Source organism: Cajanus cajan, chromosome 7, assembly GCF_000230855.2.
Source record: "Cajanus cajan strain Asha chromosome 7, NIPB_CcT2T_4, whole genome shotgun sequence".
Classification (NCBI taxonomy): domain Eukaryota; kingdom Viridiplantae; phylum Streptophyta; class Magnoliopsida; order Fabales; family Fabaceae; genus Cajanus; species Cajanus cajan.
In genome coordinates, this window is record NC_138523.1 from 48,820,428 (window position 1) to 48,837,970 (window position 17,543).

Genomic DNA, 17,543 nt, shown 5'->3' on the forward strand with positions numbered 1-17,543 from the left:
ATAAATCCTTCATGACCAACAAATAATAAGATTTTTAAATTATATTATTATATTTTCATATTTTTTTCTGTATCTCCTTTTATCCAGTCATTCATCTTATCTCACGCTTTTCTTTAATTATATGTTGTTACTTTTTATTTTCAGTATAATATTAAAAATATAGTTAACATAAATAATAACAAGTCATAATTAAAGAGGTACACGCTGCATAGTAAAAAAAATGCACATGATAGACAATTATATTTAATATCATGAACTCCCCCCACCCCTCTTTTTATGGTTGATGCTCTCAATTCTGATCTGTATTTATAATTTCATTTGACAAATAAAAAATTATATAATGAAAATATAAATAAATACGTACTGTTAATCTGTTATTCAATTATAAATTGATATATATATATATATATATATATATATATATATATATATATATATATATATAACTTTGCTCATTTTTACAATAAACATCTGAAAAATTAATCCTATCGTAAATTCTGATTTATTGACAATTGAATTTTTTCTAGCTGAACATGCATAGAAATTAAAGTGGTTTGAGACACTGCTCCAAGCAACTTTGGGTTTCTGTTTGATTTGACTTTTTTTTTTTGTTTCCAAAAACTTATTAAAAATAATTATCGAGAACAAAATTTAAAATAGAAAAGGTTAAAGAAATTGTTTGATGGTCTTAATTATTAAAACAGTCTCAAGAGATAAATGGAAAATCCTGGACCTAGCACCATAAACATATTCGTGCAACTCGTGGCTAGCTATGAGTTGAAGTGCAGCACAATAAGTCAACGGGGGTAATGGGTAGTTACTTACTTGCCAACCGAGTCGACTAAGTTCAGAACCAATGCTGCCACATCATACCCAACCCAACGTCTCCACTCCAGCCATATGCAGTTTGCCTCACGACGAGTATCCCATTTTAGTTATTTGTGAATTGTGACCATCACATCTACAACCTATTTCAATTTTTAGTTCCAAACCTAAAAATAGAGAAGAATACATTTTAAACAGTTATGAAAGAATTGACCAACTAAATGAGTTATTTATTATTAATTTCAGAAGGAATAATCAAATAGGGGGCCTTAATCATTGTTTTGCAAAACTGGAAAAGTTACTTAGGAGGCCCATGAACACTACTAGTACTACGCAGGAAGAAGTGGCCTAGCAGATGTCAAATCTGACGTAACCAAACTACATTCGGCTACAACACTTTAATCTCGCATGCGCGTACCTGCAAAGTGTGACGAGACTAGGACAGCAAAGCAACCAGACTTTTGCAGATCTACCCACCCCACTCAAACAGTATGGGTAGCACCAAAGGAAACTAATTATTATTGGGAAAAAATAAATAAAAAGCGGGAAATTTAAAGTTTCACCGCCCCTTTTTTAGGTAATGCTAATTTTATTTCAAGAAAAATATGATTATTTTTATCAGTGCCCTTGTGAAGAAAACTGTACACGTGCAGAGTACTAACACTCCGATAAAACAATCATCATAACCTGTTGAAAATGTCTCAACACCGTTTGAAATGTAAGATGAAAAACTAGAAACACAACTCGGGCGCGAGATTCTGACAACTCACATGTCCATTCTTGATTATCAATTGCTATCACAGAAAATAATTCTCAAACCCAATCTCAGGCTAGTGATTGAGGATACAGATCATATATGACATTAGCACCTGTTGACTTACAAAAAAAATAATATAATTCTAAATGCTACATTTTGGAAATGCGGCAAATGCACTTTCCAATTGAACTTGTCTGTTGAAAGGGTTTGAGAAGAAATTCTATAAGACCGCTCTCAATTCAAAGAAGAAGAAAAAAATTCCTGCCCTCTCCCGCTACAATAAAGATCTTCAAAGGTATAACATGTGACGATAATTTATGTAAACAAATCCCAAAATTCAGCAAATGTATAAGCAATTAGCAAGCAGATTCACTAAGCATCTAACAGCAGACAAGTGCACTTGCAAACTACTCGATCACCCTCTCAGTAGCATAAGCAACCTTCTGAGATATCATAGATTCAGCTGTACGAATTGCTCTCTGGGATCCAGTTATGGTAACCTTCCTGTAATAAGAAAATAGAAACACGTATTAAACATTTATTACTAAAGATATTATATCAAGGCATTTGCTTAATGATTTTTGTTATACTGGGGGTATGAAGCAAGCAAGATCTTGAGTGAACAAATTCCCACCTATCAGTTGTTCCAGATATGTAATCACCTCTATCTGATATCTTTATCCTTGCCCCACTAACCTGAAAAAGGTAGATGTCATTCAAGTTAGTTTATTTTAAGAGTAATCACAAAATATACATATACCTAGGAATAGTGTTACGCATAGCAAACCTGACTAATTTCCATAATATTCCTTCCACCACGACCAACAACCAATCCTATATGCTCATCTGCAACACCAATGGTCAATGAGTTACTCCGTTCCTCCTGGAAAACAACAAAATATACGTCAGTTCAAACTGATAAAGCAAACCAGCACTTGAGGATGCAAGGATTTAAACGGAAAAGACAAGTAGCTTTTTCATTCAACAAATTTGATATTGATTATTGACAAAATCTCACCATAGCATGTTGACTTTCTTATGATTAAGGGGAAAATTAAGAAAATAATGGCCGGAAAGTAAGCAAAATATGTAAGAGAGCATGAAACTCAAATATTTTTCCTATTTGACAAACAAGATTTTATGTTCTTTTAGGATTCTAATATTGTTATCATGTTTTTCATTTTCAAAATTCTAATATTACATAAATCCCTGTAAATATATGCACTTTTGCCTTTCCAGATATTAGCACTTTTGGTCTCTCCCATCAACATCAGTTAGAAAAAAACTGACATGGCCTGCAGACTTCCATCATGATGATGTCATCAAGTGCCATGAGAATTTAAAATCTTGTTTTTGTGCGTGCATGTGTCTAAAAACATGGCAACTAAACCACATCAAAAACTTCAAACAAGATTAAGTCAATGGAATGAGAAAAACCTTATTGTTCTGGAACTTTCCTGCAGCCGCACCATTTGGTCTGTAATTCACTGCATTGTATGGCGCAGGTGCAACAGATGGAAGCACATATGTGTATGGAACACCATGATAACCCAAGTAAACACCTGAAGTATATGTCAAAAACAAATTACTTAAGCATCAAACAAATAAATCATCACAAAACATAACTACTTATGAAAAGCAAGGCATATTAAATCTTCATTTTCACTGCCAAAAAATAACATTTTAAGTATACTCTCTAATGTTTTGATAGACACATCCATGGTCGCACATTGTAGCTCTATTTCAATAAATATCATTGTTAGAGATATAAACCAGAATTGAGTCTCAATCCAACAGGTTAAGCACTTGGGATGAATTCGACAATTGATTCTTGCATTTTATCAAAAACTCTGACCAGGTTGAAGTGACCAAGATATCCTAGCAAATCTCAATATTTATGATTAAATTATATTTCAGAACTAAGAGAACCCTATTCCATCGACCACATTTCAACCCCAAGAGACTATTGTATGAAGAAAATCTACAATATAAGTTGAAAATGCTTGAGCCACTCTAGCAAATTCAACAACTCTTTCCCTTACATGCACAATTCACTAGAAAAAACTATGGGGAGAACAACAGAAAAGAAAAAACTAGTCCCAATATTTAAAGCAATGTCGGGAAAAAATATAGAGGAAATCATTTAGTTAGGAAACCAACTAGCATATCAGGACAGAGCTTTAAGTTAAAAACAATTGTGATAAGAAACAAAAATTTCCCTTTTCATTGCCAAAACCTTTATGCAAAAATGAGTTTGACATGCAGCATTATAACGAATAATGAATATGAATAATGATGATACCAAGAAAATCTATAACTTAAATTTGAAAATGATGGCTGCCAAATCATGGTTACCAGATCCAAGCAGCAATAAGCAAAGTTAGCGTGTTCATCAAGTGAAGCCTAATTCAAGTAAATTAACCAGTAGTGATCTCATTAAATACTAGACAAAAGACTAATTCACAATCATTTAAAAAGCATAGATTTGATCTCAAACATAGATACCAATAATAATGATACACAACAAATGAGAAGGACAGGAGTTAAAATACAAAATTTTGAACTATGCAGTAAAACCTAAATCTAGCCACAAGGAGGCAGACGCAGATCAAGTTAATGTGAGCATTAAGTGAAGCAAGGAACATGTTTGATAGTCAATTGCATAATATTCTTCGTTAGCTCTAACTCTAAGGGTGCGTTTGGGAATCAGTTCAATTGAAAGCAACCCACTTTATTTTTTGCACCATAAATGTTGTAGCTTCTCTGTTTTGTGCTTTGGAAAATGCAAATGGATGCTTGGTGCCACTAAAACGGCAAACCAAACACAGTAAGTAGTAAATACTAGCTTGAAGTCTAAGTAAGAGGTTTCTGAATAATATTATTGATTATCCCTATTTAACACACTTGGAATCAAACCAGCAGCTCTTTCCTGGATAGGACAGAGACACAGCTGAAAGTCTAAGTGGGTTTCTGGCTGCCTCATTTTCAAAAAAAAAAAAGGCAGCAACTTAACTCAACAACTATCTAGTTTTTTTATTTGAATGTCATTTTTTTTATCTTCTTTACTCTACAGAGAAAAATAAATGAGCTTTGAAATTAATGTATACAAGGGGAGAGAGACCAACAACTGAATCATGCCTCATTGTCACAAGCATAAATTGTTTTCCATATTATTCTAAAGCAACTTGTCAGCAATACCATTTACAACACTTGCTGCTAACTACATGTTGAAAGTTGACATACTACAAATGATATGCAAGGTAATATAAAATTAAGTAGCATATTTTACCATCAAATGCTAATAAGTTATCAAGAAAAGATGTATGCACACCTATTACTATAACAATATAGTAAGAAACTAAGAAAGCATCCACATGTTATTATATATAATAATGATTGACTTCGGTATAAGAAATATCTTAAACCTATACCATTTGGAAAAACAAAATTATACAACAATAAATATTTAAAAGAAGGAAAAAAAAGAATATATTATTGAACTTTTCTTTGTGATATACTTTTTTTCAAACTATTAGTTTGTGGACAATCATTGTAAACCAGTAATCAGATTAAATACCAAGTATGAGAGAACTTTAACTTTCATTTTATTATTTAATTCAATGCATTTAGAATCCCGTAAATTTCTATCTATAATGAGAAAATATTTTAATGATTTATTTTGAAGTTATGTGAATACGCACGTCGCACAGAAATAAGTCGATAACATATATCTATAATCTGTGTGTATATATAACCAAAGTAGCACACGTGTGAATCCAAGCATGAAAGTAAAATGTGATGTTTGATATAAAAAAAATAAACAACAAATTAGTGAATATGAAAAAGAAATGGAACAGGAAAGGGTAATAATCAGTGAATAAAGAATTTCAAAAAATTGTTCATTTCAAAATAAATCTATTTTATATAATTATCCAATGTTATGAAGATAGGACCAGTCACTGAAGAAACACTGGTTCATGGTTTAATGAGTAGAATTAACACGTATTCATAAGTAGAAAAACAGATGGGTCCATCTCATAGAAAAGAAAGCAGAATGGTAAGGTGCTTCTAAACATAAACAAACTAAACTAGACAATAAGTGAAGATGATATACTAAATCAAGTAGTGCTCCCATCTACTCTCTCCATGCAACAAAGAGGACCATAATTGCAAAGATCCATAAAAAAAGAAAACAAAGATGATAAAAAAATATGAGTAATTTTAACATCAACGGTTACTGCCATCTTCCATTACAGGTGCTCTGAAGTAAATATCCATAACATACAAGCAAAATCCACAAATGGATAAGGGAGATATATCATTGTATGAACAAATGACACTAACCAGGATATGAAAATGGAGAATTCATGGACTGTGCATAATGAGGATCTTCAGCTAACTTGGATACAATTAAATCAATTGCACGCATCTGTTCATCAAGAGTTCCTGTCAGCGTCACTAGCCTATCATTCTGTCCATAGTAATTATTATCTTGAGGAGATATCTTAATGCCAGCCTGAGAGTCTTCAATGAATGATCTGATCAGCGGAAAAAAAAATGTATAAGCCAAGTATTTTATCTCCATCTATGATTAACATCAAAACATAGAGAAAGGATCCTGCAATGAAAATAATAGTTGAACCAAAAATAGCATTTTTATATTTAGCATAAGGAAGCAGCCAGGGAAAATAAAAGCTCAGGCACCAAAGAACCAGCATCCATACAGGAAATATAACCCCTAGAAATCAAGATGTAACAGAACAGAAATTGAAAACGGCAAGTATCAAGGACTACTTCTATCCATACATACTTCATAAACATGGCAAACAAGTAGGCCCTACAGCTTGACAAACAAAAGTACAGGTACCTAATGGTAGCACCTCCCTTGCCAATTATTCCACCGCATGAACCATTGGGAACAATGAGTCTCACTTTAGTTTTTGGCTCAGCATCATTCTCATCCTCAATATGAAGCTGACCACAGATAGCAAATTAATTTCAGAAGCATGTAAGACACGTTCTTCCAATAGCTAATTAATCAACATCATAGAGATTACCTCACTGAGCAACTTAGAAAGAATAAGTTCTACAGCTCTCAGTATTTCAGTTATTGCACCAGATACCATGATTATCCTATCAGTAGTTCCAGGAAAGAATTCATGGTTTCGGGACAGCTGAATTCGTGCTCCAGATTGTGACTGAAAATCAGTGATAGTTGAACCACCCTTTCCAATAACTGAACCAGCTGCAGAGTTTGATACAAGAAACCTAATATATGTTGGCTTCTCCTCAGAATCTGAAAGAAGTAATCATAAAATTAATAACAAAGAATTAGTTTAAAACTTTTACATGCTTACAAATCAAAGTATACTGACGCAATTAGGAAAAATAAATAAATACAAATATTAGAAAATGATAATAAAACACAAATTAGTCTAGCATTAAAGTTTCACTTGCATGGAATCAAATGCTGGATGGAACAGAAATCCATAACATCACAAATATTACTGTTGGAACAAGTTTAATTACATAATTTCACATAAGCATTTTACAAATTATATCAATATATTTTTCCGTGAATATCATAATTTTGTGCCCACAAAACAAAACAAATGGAGAATACATACTTCCAATACTTATTTTACAATGGAAAATAACAATCTTAAATTGCTTGTACAAAGGTGTGAAAGTTCCTTCGTCTCTCAGTAACATAGGAGTTGCCGAGTTGGTAATAATTGGAATTTTGTAACGTCGCAATTCACACAAGCATTCTATAACATAATTCTCTTCACCAAATTTCATATTAAAAACAAATTGCTGCAGCTAATGAAAGGATGTTTCCCTTCAACCACTATGAAAACCATGATACTTCTGACCAGCAAATGAAAATATTAAGAGGAAGCTGAAAAAAAATAGGCCGGAAAGGAATCAAGCCTTCACGCATAAAACCATCAACTCGGAACCAAAAAGCCCCTTGAGAGGCAGGACGACTTCATTATAAGAAACTAACCAAACAAACACAATAAGGTTACTCGTTTTAGGTTAACCAAAATTGCTACCTTCGAGTTTAGTGTGGTGTCCAATTAAAAATAGGGTGAAAAATTCTAGAATCAGAATTATTAATAAATAAAAAAACGTAAGAAAAACTCGATTCTGAATTCTCTCCACCGATACCAAACCGAATCTTAGAAACTTTTCTGTGAAACGTAACAGCCAAAGTGAAATTTCATTTACGCAATTGCGTGTAGAACATACCCCAAATTTATTGAAACTGAAATAACTCCAACCTTTTCCAAATTTAAATTACTTTCTAAAAAGTTCCGTTAGCTTCAATGACATGAAAAGCCTACGTTACTTAAAATCTGGAGAAAAGAATAAAGTCGGAGCAATCACTTCACTACGAAACAATAATGCCAATCATTCAATTACTAAAGGAGAAGTCCAACAAAAACGTAAAACCCGTAAAATCATATCCACACGCGAGACAGGAAACAACAGCACTTGCACTCAATCAGGAAAAAAAAAATAATCCAAATCTAGCGAGAAACAGCATTGAAGCTCCATTGTAAATAATTAGGGTTGGGAATGAAGGCGTTGACCGTACACAGCGTCACCAAAAATTGAGCCCCTAACCTACATTACTGAGTGCGGCAGAGAGCAAGGTTAAGCGAAAGGAAAGGAAGGAAGCGATAGAGAGAGAAAACAGATCGGATCGGATCAGATACCTAGAGAAGGCGACTTGGGAGGAGGCGATGCAGCTTGCTTCCTGGGTCCCTCGGGAGAAGACACGTAAGAAGATTCCGTAGACTCCATTCTTGTTCTTCTTCTACAATAAGAACAACAAAAACCTCTTTCTCCTTCCTTGGTTTCGAGAAGAGAAAGAGAGAGAGAGAGATTGTAACGATGGATAATAATAATAATTGTGTGAGAAGAGGGAGTGCGAGAGGTATTTATATGTGAACGAGGAAGCGTGAGGATTGTGAATTGAGAGAGGGAATCGAGGGAGTGAAAACGGAAGAGTGAGTGGGTGGAAGCGGAGAGAAGAGAAGGTGCAGCAGTTCTGCTACATATCCAACGTGACCTTTGTCTCTCTCTCTCTCTCTACCTGCGTTGTTGTGTGTGATGTGTCAAGGTGCGTGTTGTGGGTGTGAGTCGGTGTCTCTCTCTCGTTTCTCTTCTTTCTTTTGTGTGAGTGTGTGTATATGTTGTGTATGTATTTATCCGAGATTCACCGCGCTCACAAGTTATTCCACACCCCACCCTATTACAGCGTTACCTTGCTGGCTGTGACTAAACTGTAGCTATCGTTTTTTAATTATTTCTTTATCATTTTAAGTATGTTTGAAAATTCATTCATCGCATTACTTTCATCACAAAATAGCCTTGTTTAACTTTAATCAATTCAAAATTGCTACACATTAATAAATAAATAAATCAATAAGTAAAAAAAACAAAGTTAAGAGATCATGGATAATTATTTTCAAAATCAATAGATTAGTAATATTCAATATTGTATTATAATATAAATATTTTTCTACTTTTTATTCATTCATTTTTAAATAATAATTAATGTTTTTATTTTAAAAATAATCACTCATTTTATCTTATAATAGGTATTGTTGTAAAAAAATCTATATAAAATAATAAAATTGAATGAATAAATAAATGAAAGAAAATAATAATTTTATAAAATTAATTTTATTATTAATCTTTTTTTTTTAAACAATGCAACATATTTTTTTTAGGATGTATATTATTGGGGTATAAATTAAAAATATAATTGATATTACATTTAAAATATAAAATGACACTTGTTTTATAATTTTTTTTTCTTTTTGCGTAGTATTTATTATGAGACCGATGGAGTGTGAGACCCCTAATTTATTTTCCTTCCTCTTTTCACTTACTCACTCAACAACCTCACTCTTTTATTCTAAACCCTCTCTCTTTTTTTCTCACTTGGCTGATTCACTCTTTCCTTGGATCCTTCTTTTGGCTGATGCAAGGTGTTGGTGTGAGTAACTTGGGTTGCTAGCTGGTGTGCGGATTTCCCCATCTTCTTCCTCTTCCGTTCGAGCTCTTCTTCGTCTCCGTCTCCATTTCTGTCTTCCCGTAGCTCGAATTTCTTCACCGAGGTAAGGGAAGCTAGGTTTTTTGCAGTTTTTGGTAGGAAATTGGTCATAGGAACTCATTAGCTGCTGGATTGATGGGTGATTTTTGGCTGAGAATGATGAAATTAAGGTTTTGGGCTTTCGGGGTTTTTCGGGGTTTGGTGGAAAATTTGGGATTTTCTTTGATTTGTTGTTGCATGCACATAAAGCTGGTACTTTCGAACTCCTTGATGAAAATGTGACACTTTGAACCGTTTGCATGTGGATTTTCTGCTAAGTTTTGCAGATTTATGGAAATTTTTCGAACTTGGGGAAGTTACTGATGAGTTCGCGCTGGGCGCTGTTCTTCGCGCCGGGCGCGCGACCACCAGGAGACTCTGTTTAGGCAAGCCCGCCGGGCGCAAGGCTGTGTGCGCCGGGCGAGCTTGCAAATGGGAGTCTCTGATTGGCCCGCGCCGGGCGTGACTTGGGCTGCGCCTGGCGCGATATCAATGGTGACCTGTTTTGGGTACTCTGGTGCCGCGCTAGGCGCGCGTTTGGACTCGCTGGGCGTGGAGGCTCCTTGGGAATCTCTACTAACAGGGCGCTGGGCGCAATGCGAATTGCGCCGGGCGCGAGACCTTGGTAGGTCTCTGCCTTCCCCACGCTGGGCGCGAGTTAGGCCACGCTGAGCGCACGACACTCTTTGAGTCTCTGCCAGGCAGGCACTGGGCGCAATTTGAAATTGCGCCATGCGCGTGAGAGCCTTGGTGCTCTCGGGTTGAGTCTCGCCGAGCGCGAGTACTCTTGCGCTGGGCGTGATGGCCCCTAGTGCTCTCGGGTTGAGCCGCGCTGGGCGCGACCTCGAGCACGCCGGGCGCAAAAAGGGGATATTGAGTTATATGCTGTTTGTTGTTGAACTGTGCTGAACTTGTAAATCAACGTTGTTATATGCTGAGTTGAGTTGTATTTGATGAATATGTTGTGATGACTAGGTGATAAAGCTGATATAATAATATTTAGTTGTATTAGAGGTGTATTGTTGAGCTGAAATCGATGAATTAATATGTAAACTTTTATAGTATAGCGGAACTATAGAAGGTTGGGCTAAATTGTTGTAAACAATAAGTGTGTTGAATTGTTGTGTTGTGTTATGTTGTGTCGTGCTGTGCTGAGTTGTGTAATGCTATAGCCGCTAAGCCGGTGCTGGTATTAGCCACATATGTGGTGCTGATATAACCGCTAAGTCGGTGTTGTTGTTGCCGCTTTGCGGTGCCGTTATAGCCACTCGAGTGGTGCTGTTGTTGCTGTTAAGCAGTGCTGATATTGCCGCATTGCGGTGCTGATATTGTTGAGTAATATGGGTTGTACAGGTGTGCTAATAGACTGAAGTTGTTGTTTATTATATTGCTATATGTAACTGTATGTTGATTTTTAATTACACTAGCTTACCCTTTTGTTGTTTCCATGATGTTGGACTATGATCATACTATGTATGGGAGCAAAGCAGGGATAGGAGGGTGTCTAGCGACGAGTCATCGGCGGACCGATGGAGCTGATCTCTTATATGATTCTTTTTGTTGTTGAGCTACTTGTGATAGTAGCACATGATTGTATTCCTTTTCGGTACATTTTAACTCTGCTTCAGATTGGATCATGTATATGTATATTCTAGACTCTATATGCATACAATTATTCTTTTATGTGCAGTGTTTCTAGTGTGTTGTGCCTTGTGTAGTGACTAGGCGGGTCGTTACATGGAGTAAATGTAGATAAATTGAGAGTGTATACATTATAGAACATCATTTTTGTCAATAATAAGTATTATTGTAAGTTATTTTAAATAAATAAAACTAATATGTAGATGAAAGATATTAACTTTATTAATAAACGGTAACGAGAAAAAGAGAAAATTAATAGTGTATTGGAAAATTAAAATGGCACTTATTCTAATGTTTTTTCCTTACATGATATTTATTATAAGACAAAATAATTATATCTTAAACGATAGTATTTTTAAGGATAGTTATTCAATCATTTTTTCTTTTGGTTACATAGTTTTTAGTTATTTATCTTTAAAGTTTTTTACGAAAACTTTTTAATCTTTTATTTTTCTCGATATATCATTTTAATTTTAATTTTAAAATTGAATATAATATTTTAGATACGTCAAAATTAAAAATAATACTGTAACAAAATATAAAGTATATATCCTAATTAAAAATATAATTTATATGATAAAACATTTGTTAATTATAAATTTTAATTATAATGTAATTTGTCTATTTAGTTCAAAATAATTATTTATTGTAAATTTTAGTTAAATAAAATAACTTTTTTTTACATTACATAAGTTAAAAAATTAGATAAAACTAAATTTAATAAAAACAATGATCTTAGTCATTGAATGAATTTGTAATTTAGTGATACGAGTTTAGATAGGGTACATAACATTTTAGGTTTGAACTTGTATGAGTTTTATTCAGTTTTTTATTATTTATTAAATGAATAATATTAAATATGCAACACTGTGTAATTTAATACCTTATTATATGATTATATGATATATGTTAATTTGTTGTAGTTATTTTTTAATTATGAAGATCTTGGGATTCTTAATAATTAAGTTATATTAGGTTATTTTAAGTCAATGTTAAAGTTAACAAAATTTGGGAAAGATGTATAAGGTTTTATGAAGACTTAAACTTTATAAGTTCATTTTTTAAGAATTTTAGAGAGAAATAAGTTAGAGTTAATTTTTTTTTCCTTTTTCTAACTCCATAGAGGCGTCCCAAACATTCCTCTATAGTGTTGTGGTGATTGGTTAGAGATTCAAAATTAGGGAGTTGAGAATTAGAGATCGAAGTTGACGTATGGCAAACTCCTGATAAGTCTTGTTCTTCGTGACACTTCATTCATTTCCTTGTTTTTAGAGAATTCGAAATAAATGAAGCTTGTAGTTTAAATTTTTGTGTTGTATATGTTGATTTGGTTGTGTTGATTCATACTTTGGAAAAACATTGAAGTTGAATTTGAGAGCCTGGTGTTTTTTATTTTAGGAGTTTTCTTGCTAAAGTTATAAGAATTGATGATCCTTTATTCTTTTATGGTTGCATGTAGTAATTCTCTTAAAATCATAGTTGTTTAGGATATATAAATATTGATTTGAGGATTGCATGTTGAGTTGGTATAGATTGATGATTGAATTTGTTGAAAAAAGTTATTTTAGTTAATGAACTTGTCTTGAAGTATATTTATTGTGTTTGCTTGCTTGAAGTGCCTTAATGATTTCTTCAAACGAGCTTATGTAACCATTTTAGAGGTGATATCTAGCTTGGCTCACTTTGAGCACTCCCTTAATCATTATAAACGAGATTCAGAGCAAAATTTGTTTGCTTAAAGCAAGTACTAACTCATTTAAGCGAATGCTAACTTATTTAAGTGAGCTAACTTCACTTTCCAAATAAGGTATTTGTTTGAGTTCACTATAAGCAAACTATTAAGCGCCTAGAGTGAATTTCACTCACTTAAAGCGCATTCAATTAAGTTTGAACCAATGATTTTTCTTTAAGACTTGTAGCTTTTAGGTTATATTATTGTTGTGTTGGTTATTTCTCTATCTTCTTTCTAAGTTTTTTTTTCTTTTAATTAAATTTGTGAAAATTAAAATTTTAAAGAAAATTTTATATACCTTCACATAATTTGTCAATTTAACATCTGCTCATAATAACCTTTTAAAGAACAAAACCTCATTAGGATTTCTAAATTTGTAGAAGTCTACAACGACAAATCAACTAATCACAACAACATTAAGATTAAAAATATAAATCATGCATTTATAAGTATATTAATTAAATTTTTCATTTTTAATCATTGTTTAAGGTAATGATAGACTAATTCAAAAATATAGCTAGTTGTCATTATTTGTATTAAAAATAATTAAAATCGTATGTGTGTGCTTTTAAAATATTAATACATTAAAATTTAACGTTTAGTTAATGTACTTAATTTTTTTTCGAATGTACAAATGTTGATATATTAAAATTTTAATATTTTATTTATAATATTTAATGTTGTTAATTGTTACAAATGATTTTATTTATTTATTTTGTATATGTATTTTCTTTGTCATATTTCATTGGTTTTAAAAAGGATAGAAAAATAAAATCTTCCTCAATGTCACAATATATATTTTTTTAATTTCCAAATTTTCATACACCCATAAACTTGCTAACTTATTAGCAGGCCTCGCGGGACGAACAGGTAAAAAAAATTGCAAACTAAACTTACCTAACATGATTAAAAATGCAGTCTTCATCACAAATCATCTTGTAAGTTCGTTTTATGATCACTCAAATTCACCGTGAATTTGTGATTCTTGGTTTATTGACCGTTAGTTCGTGAAACTGAAGCATAAGACGTGTAAAAATTAGAGACCCTAAAAATTGAAAGGGTGCTCTAGAGGATTGAAGAGCGGTAAAAAGATGGCTTGTTGTTCCGTCAGTGCCGTCTCTCTCGTGTGTTATTATTCATTATTATATGCTGAGACAGATCTTAATTGATTAGAGATTTATGCTTCGATAGGTTCAGTTGACTTTAGAAAAATAACAAGAATAACGTGCCACATTCGATGTACTATTGTCGTCGTTTCATTAAAAAAATAATTTAATGATAAAAATAAATGAAACCGATATAGCTATCAAAGAATTTCGCTAAATCTAACCAGTTAATAGAAGAATAATTATACTGTTTGTAAGATTTTTATATGATTAATATTTAATTTTGTCTTTAAAAAAATATAAAGGTAACAATAACTTTTTGAATTTTTTTAACACGTTGTATCTAAATTTTAATTTCGTTATAAAAGTTAATTATTTTACTATAATCAATTAATATTTTTGTTCGTCATATAACTAGTCAATGGTTAATTAAACACATTTTATCTCTTAATGAACATGTAATGTAATATATCAAGTTTTCTAAATAAATTATTTTCAATTAATTAAGGAATGTTTTTGAAAATAATGGAGTTGTTTTATATAATTACATGTTTTTAACTAATTAATTAATTATGTGTTGTGTTTTAATGATAATAAAATAATGAGATAAGTTGAGTTTACAAAAAGAATATTTTATTTTAAATATAATGAGTTTACGTTTCTTTCATATGCGTACATTCTTTTCTCTTTTTGAAATAGAAAAAATACTTGGAGAACAAGAAAAACGTCACTTAACGTCCATCAAGGTAAAGAGGAGTGAGATTTTTCTCTTTTGGAAGTCAATTAATTTGTTGAGTGAATATTTTGTAATTTGTATGTGTTTTTATAAGAAAAAAAATCATAGTTTGACTTGAGAAGTGGAAATATGATTTTGTATTCTTCTTATGAACATAGATGTTAAAATTGAGTTGACATCGATGGGCATAGTATAGGATTTTCATTAACTCGAGTTATAATTATTTTAAACATTTGGATGTTATATCATGAAAACTCTCATATACTTCCAATTTTATTTGATACTCTCCATTAATACTTCCAATTTTACTTGATACTAACTTGTGAACATTACCTTGGAAGTTACAAACTATTGTTATTAAGTATATTCAATATCTCGTTATTGTTATGTGGGTAGTGGGTTTCACATACAATAATTACCAAGTCTTTGTTTTTCACACTAACAAATATGACCGTTACCATTAAACTTTTCTCCATTCTACCAATAGAGTTTTCTAATTCATTTAATATAGTTGAAGCACTCGTATTCAATTAATGCATTCATGTTTGAGATCTTTTAAAACCATCATTCATTTTATCAAATCCCAAATTCAATAATTTGTTGCTTATAATCCTAAACTCATAGTCAAATAAAAGAAAAAGTTAAGAATTACTAAGACAACAAATCCAATTATGAGAATACAAAATCCAACAACCTTTTATTTTTAAATGATAAAATGTTTATTGTTGATGAGAAGGTATCAAAACCTTATGTTATAGTTCATTTTTTTTTTATAATTTTGGTGGGCTAACGCTCTTAAGCGACATGGGCCAAGGATTGTGGCCTATTTTCTTTTGACAAGCAATCTAGCCTGACTTGATTTTGGTGGCCAATGGTAGGTCGAGCCTAAATGAGTTAAACTAGTCCATTTTGTCTTTCCTACTAAATACTACGTGACCTTTTTTATATTAACAAAAAACTTAAATATGTTTTAGTCACTTGAATTTGAAGTAAATTTATTTTTAATTCCTCAAATTTAAAATTGATCTTTTTAATTGTTGTAATTTAAAAAAATCTCATTTTAGTCCTTATAATAAAATTTTGTTAGGAAATTTGTCAATATTGTTGCACGAAATTAGTGTTTTAAAAATTGGTTGAACCAAGAGTTGGTGTCAAACTAGTATGAACCATGAGTTGAATCGTTTATGCATACATATTGGAGTGAACCGACCAATTTTTTGATTCAATCAGTGAATTGGAAGGTCAAACTGGTTCAATCATGAAGGTGTTTTCCAAAAAAATAAAAAATAAAAATAATAGAAAGCATAACATATAGAAATCAGACCCTATTCATAGGAGTATGAAGAGCCTTATCAAATATTACAATGACCACCTGTTCTAATACATTTGCTTATAATATATGTAACTTAAATAACTTTATAGTATATTATTAGTTTTAAATTATATATTTAATAGTATATATATATATATATAAATATTACGTATATTATTTTGTGTTATCAATGATATCAATTATAGGTATATTATATTATATATATATATATATTATTTTATATTTTTAATTTATATTAATATACAGTTTAATAGACAAATTTTTCATGTATTTCTTTATATAAAATAAAAATAAAAATAAAAATAATTTAAAATAATTTAAAAATTGAAATTTAATACAATATGAATTTATTGAAATTTATAAGTATAAAATATATTCAACATGAATATTTTTCAAAAAAAATTAATAGAAACCGAATTATGCGGTTCAATTACTGATCCATCGATTCAATTTTTGACCTATTGACCAAAGACTCTAACCAACTTGATGACCAGTTTGATTTTTAAAATTATGCATAAAATCTATTTATCAATATTTTTGTTAGTGAAAACTTGGACCAAAATCAATAATTTTAAATTTAAAAAATCAAAAATAAAATTATTCTAAATTTGGAAAAATAAAAAACATATTTAATCTTTAAAAAGATCTTATTTGACTAGAAGAATTTTTTAATAATTTTTTTTTAAAAAAATCCGCACTTCAATAGGTATGAGTCACCATGCTTAGTAATTTTTTCTACCATCTTAACGTTCATTGTTCCATTTAAATAAGATTTTTTTTTTCATTTTTTTTTTGTGATTTATATTCATATTAGTAATTTTATCTATGCAATACATATAATAAATATATTTTATATAACCAAAACTTATATAATAATTAAATACTTTTAATGATATAAATATACTATGATAAATTTAGAATACATATTTTTTAACACATGTAAAATTCATTTTGATTTATATTATTATTGGAATTTATAATACATATTTTTAAAAATTATTTTTCCACGAGTATTTAATGTTTTGATTTAAAAAAAAAAAAAAAAAAAACCGACCCGCGTGCAGTTACTTTTTTTGTTATTTGATTAACGAATTAATCCGGCCCAAATTCCCTTCTGAAACTTGAAACACCCCTGCCAAAAAAATACAAGCAAATATTCCAATTCTAAAATTTAAAAGAACGAAACCCAAGAGTCGAAAATCTCCCTCCAAAATAAAACCCACGCTGCCACGTCATCAATCCGCGCACCGTAAACCCAGCCAATCACCTTTCACCTCCCATTCCTATATAAACCACTCCCCAC

The 17,543-nt window shown here is 31.3% G+C and overlaps 1 protein-coding gene across 1 annotated transcript; it reads right to left on the reverse strand.

Moving 5' to 3' along the window:
* Positions 1–1,581: 1,581 nt before the first annotated feature.
* On the reverse strand, positions 1,582–8,777 carry BTR1L (binding to TOMV RNA 1L (long form)). Its single transcript, XM_020366962.3, has 8 exons — positions 8,308–8,777; positions 6,640–6,878; positions 6,450–6,556; positions 5,927–6,120; positions 3,020–3,144; positions 2,370–2,465; positions 2,217–2,278; positions 1,582–2,086 (listed from the first exon to the last, which is right to left on the reverse strand). Exons 1-8 carry the CDS (start codon positions 8,393–8,395, stop codon positions 1,990–1,992), a joined length of 1,008 nt encoding a protein of 335 aa, XP_020222551.1. The 5' UTR covers positions 8,396–8,777; the 3' UTR covers positions 1,582–1,989.
* Positions 8,778–17,543: the final 8,766 nt, after the last annotated feature.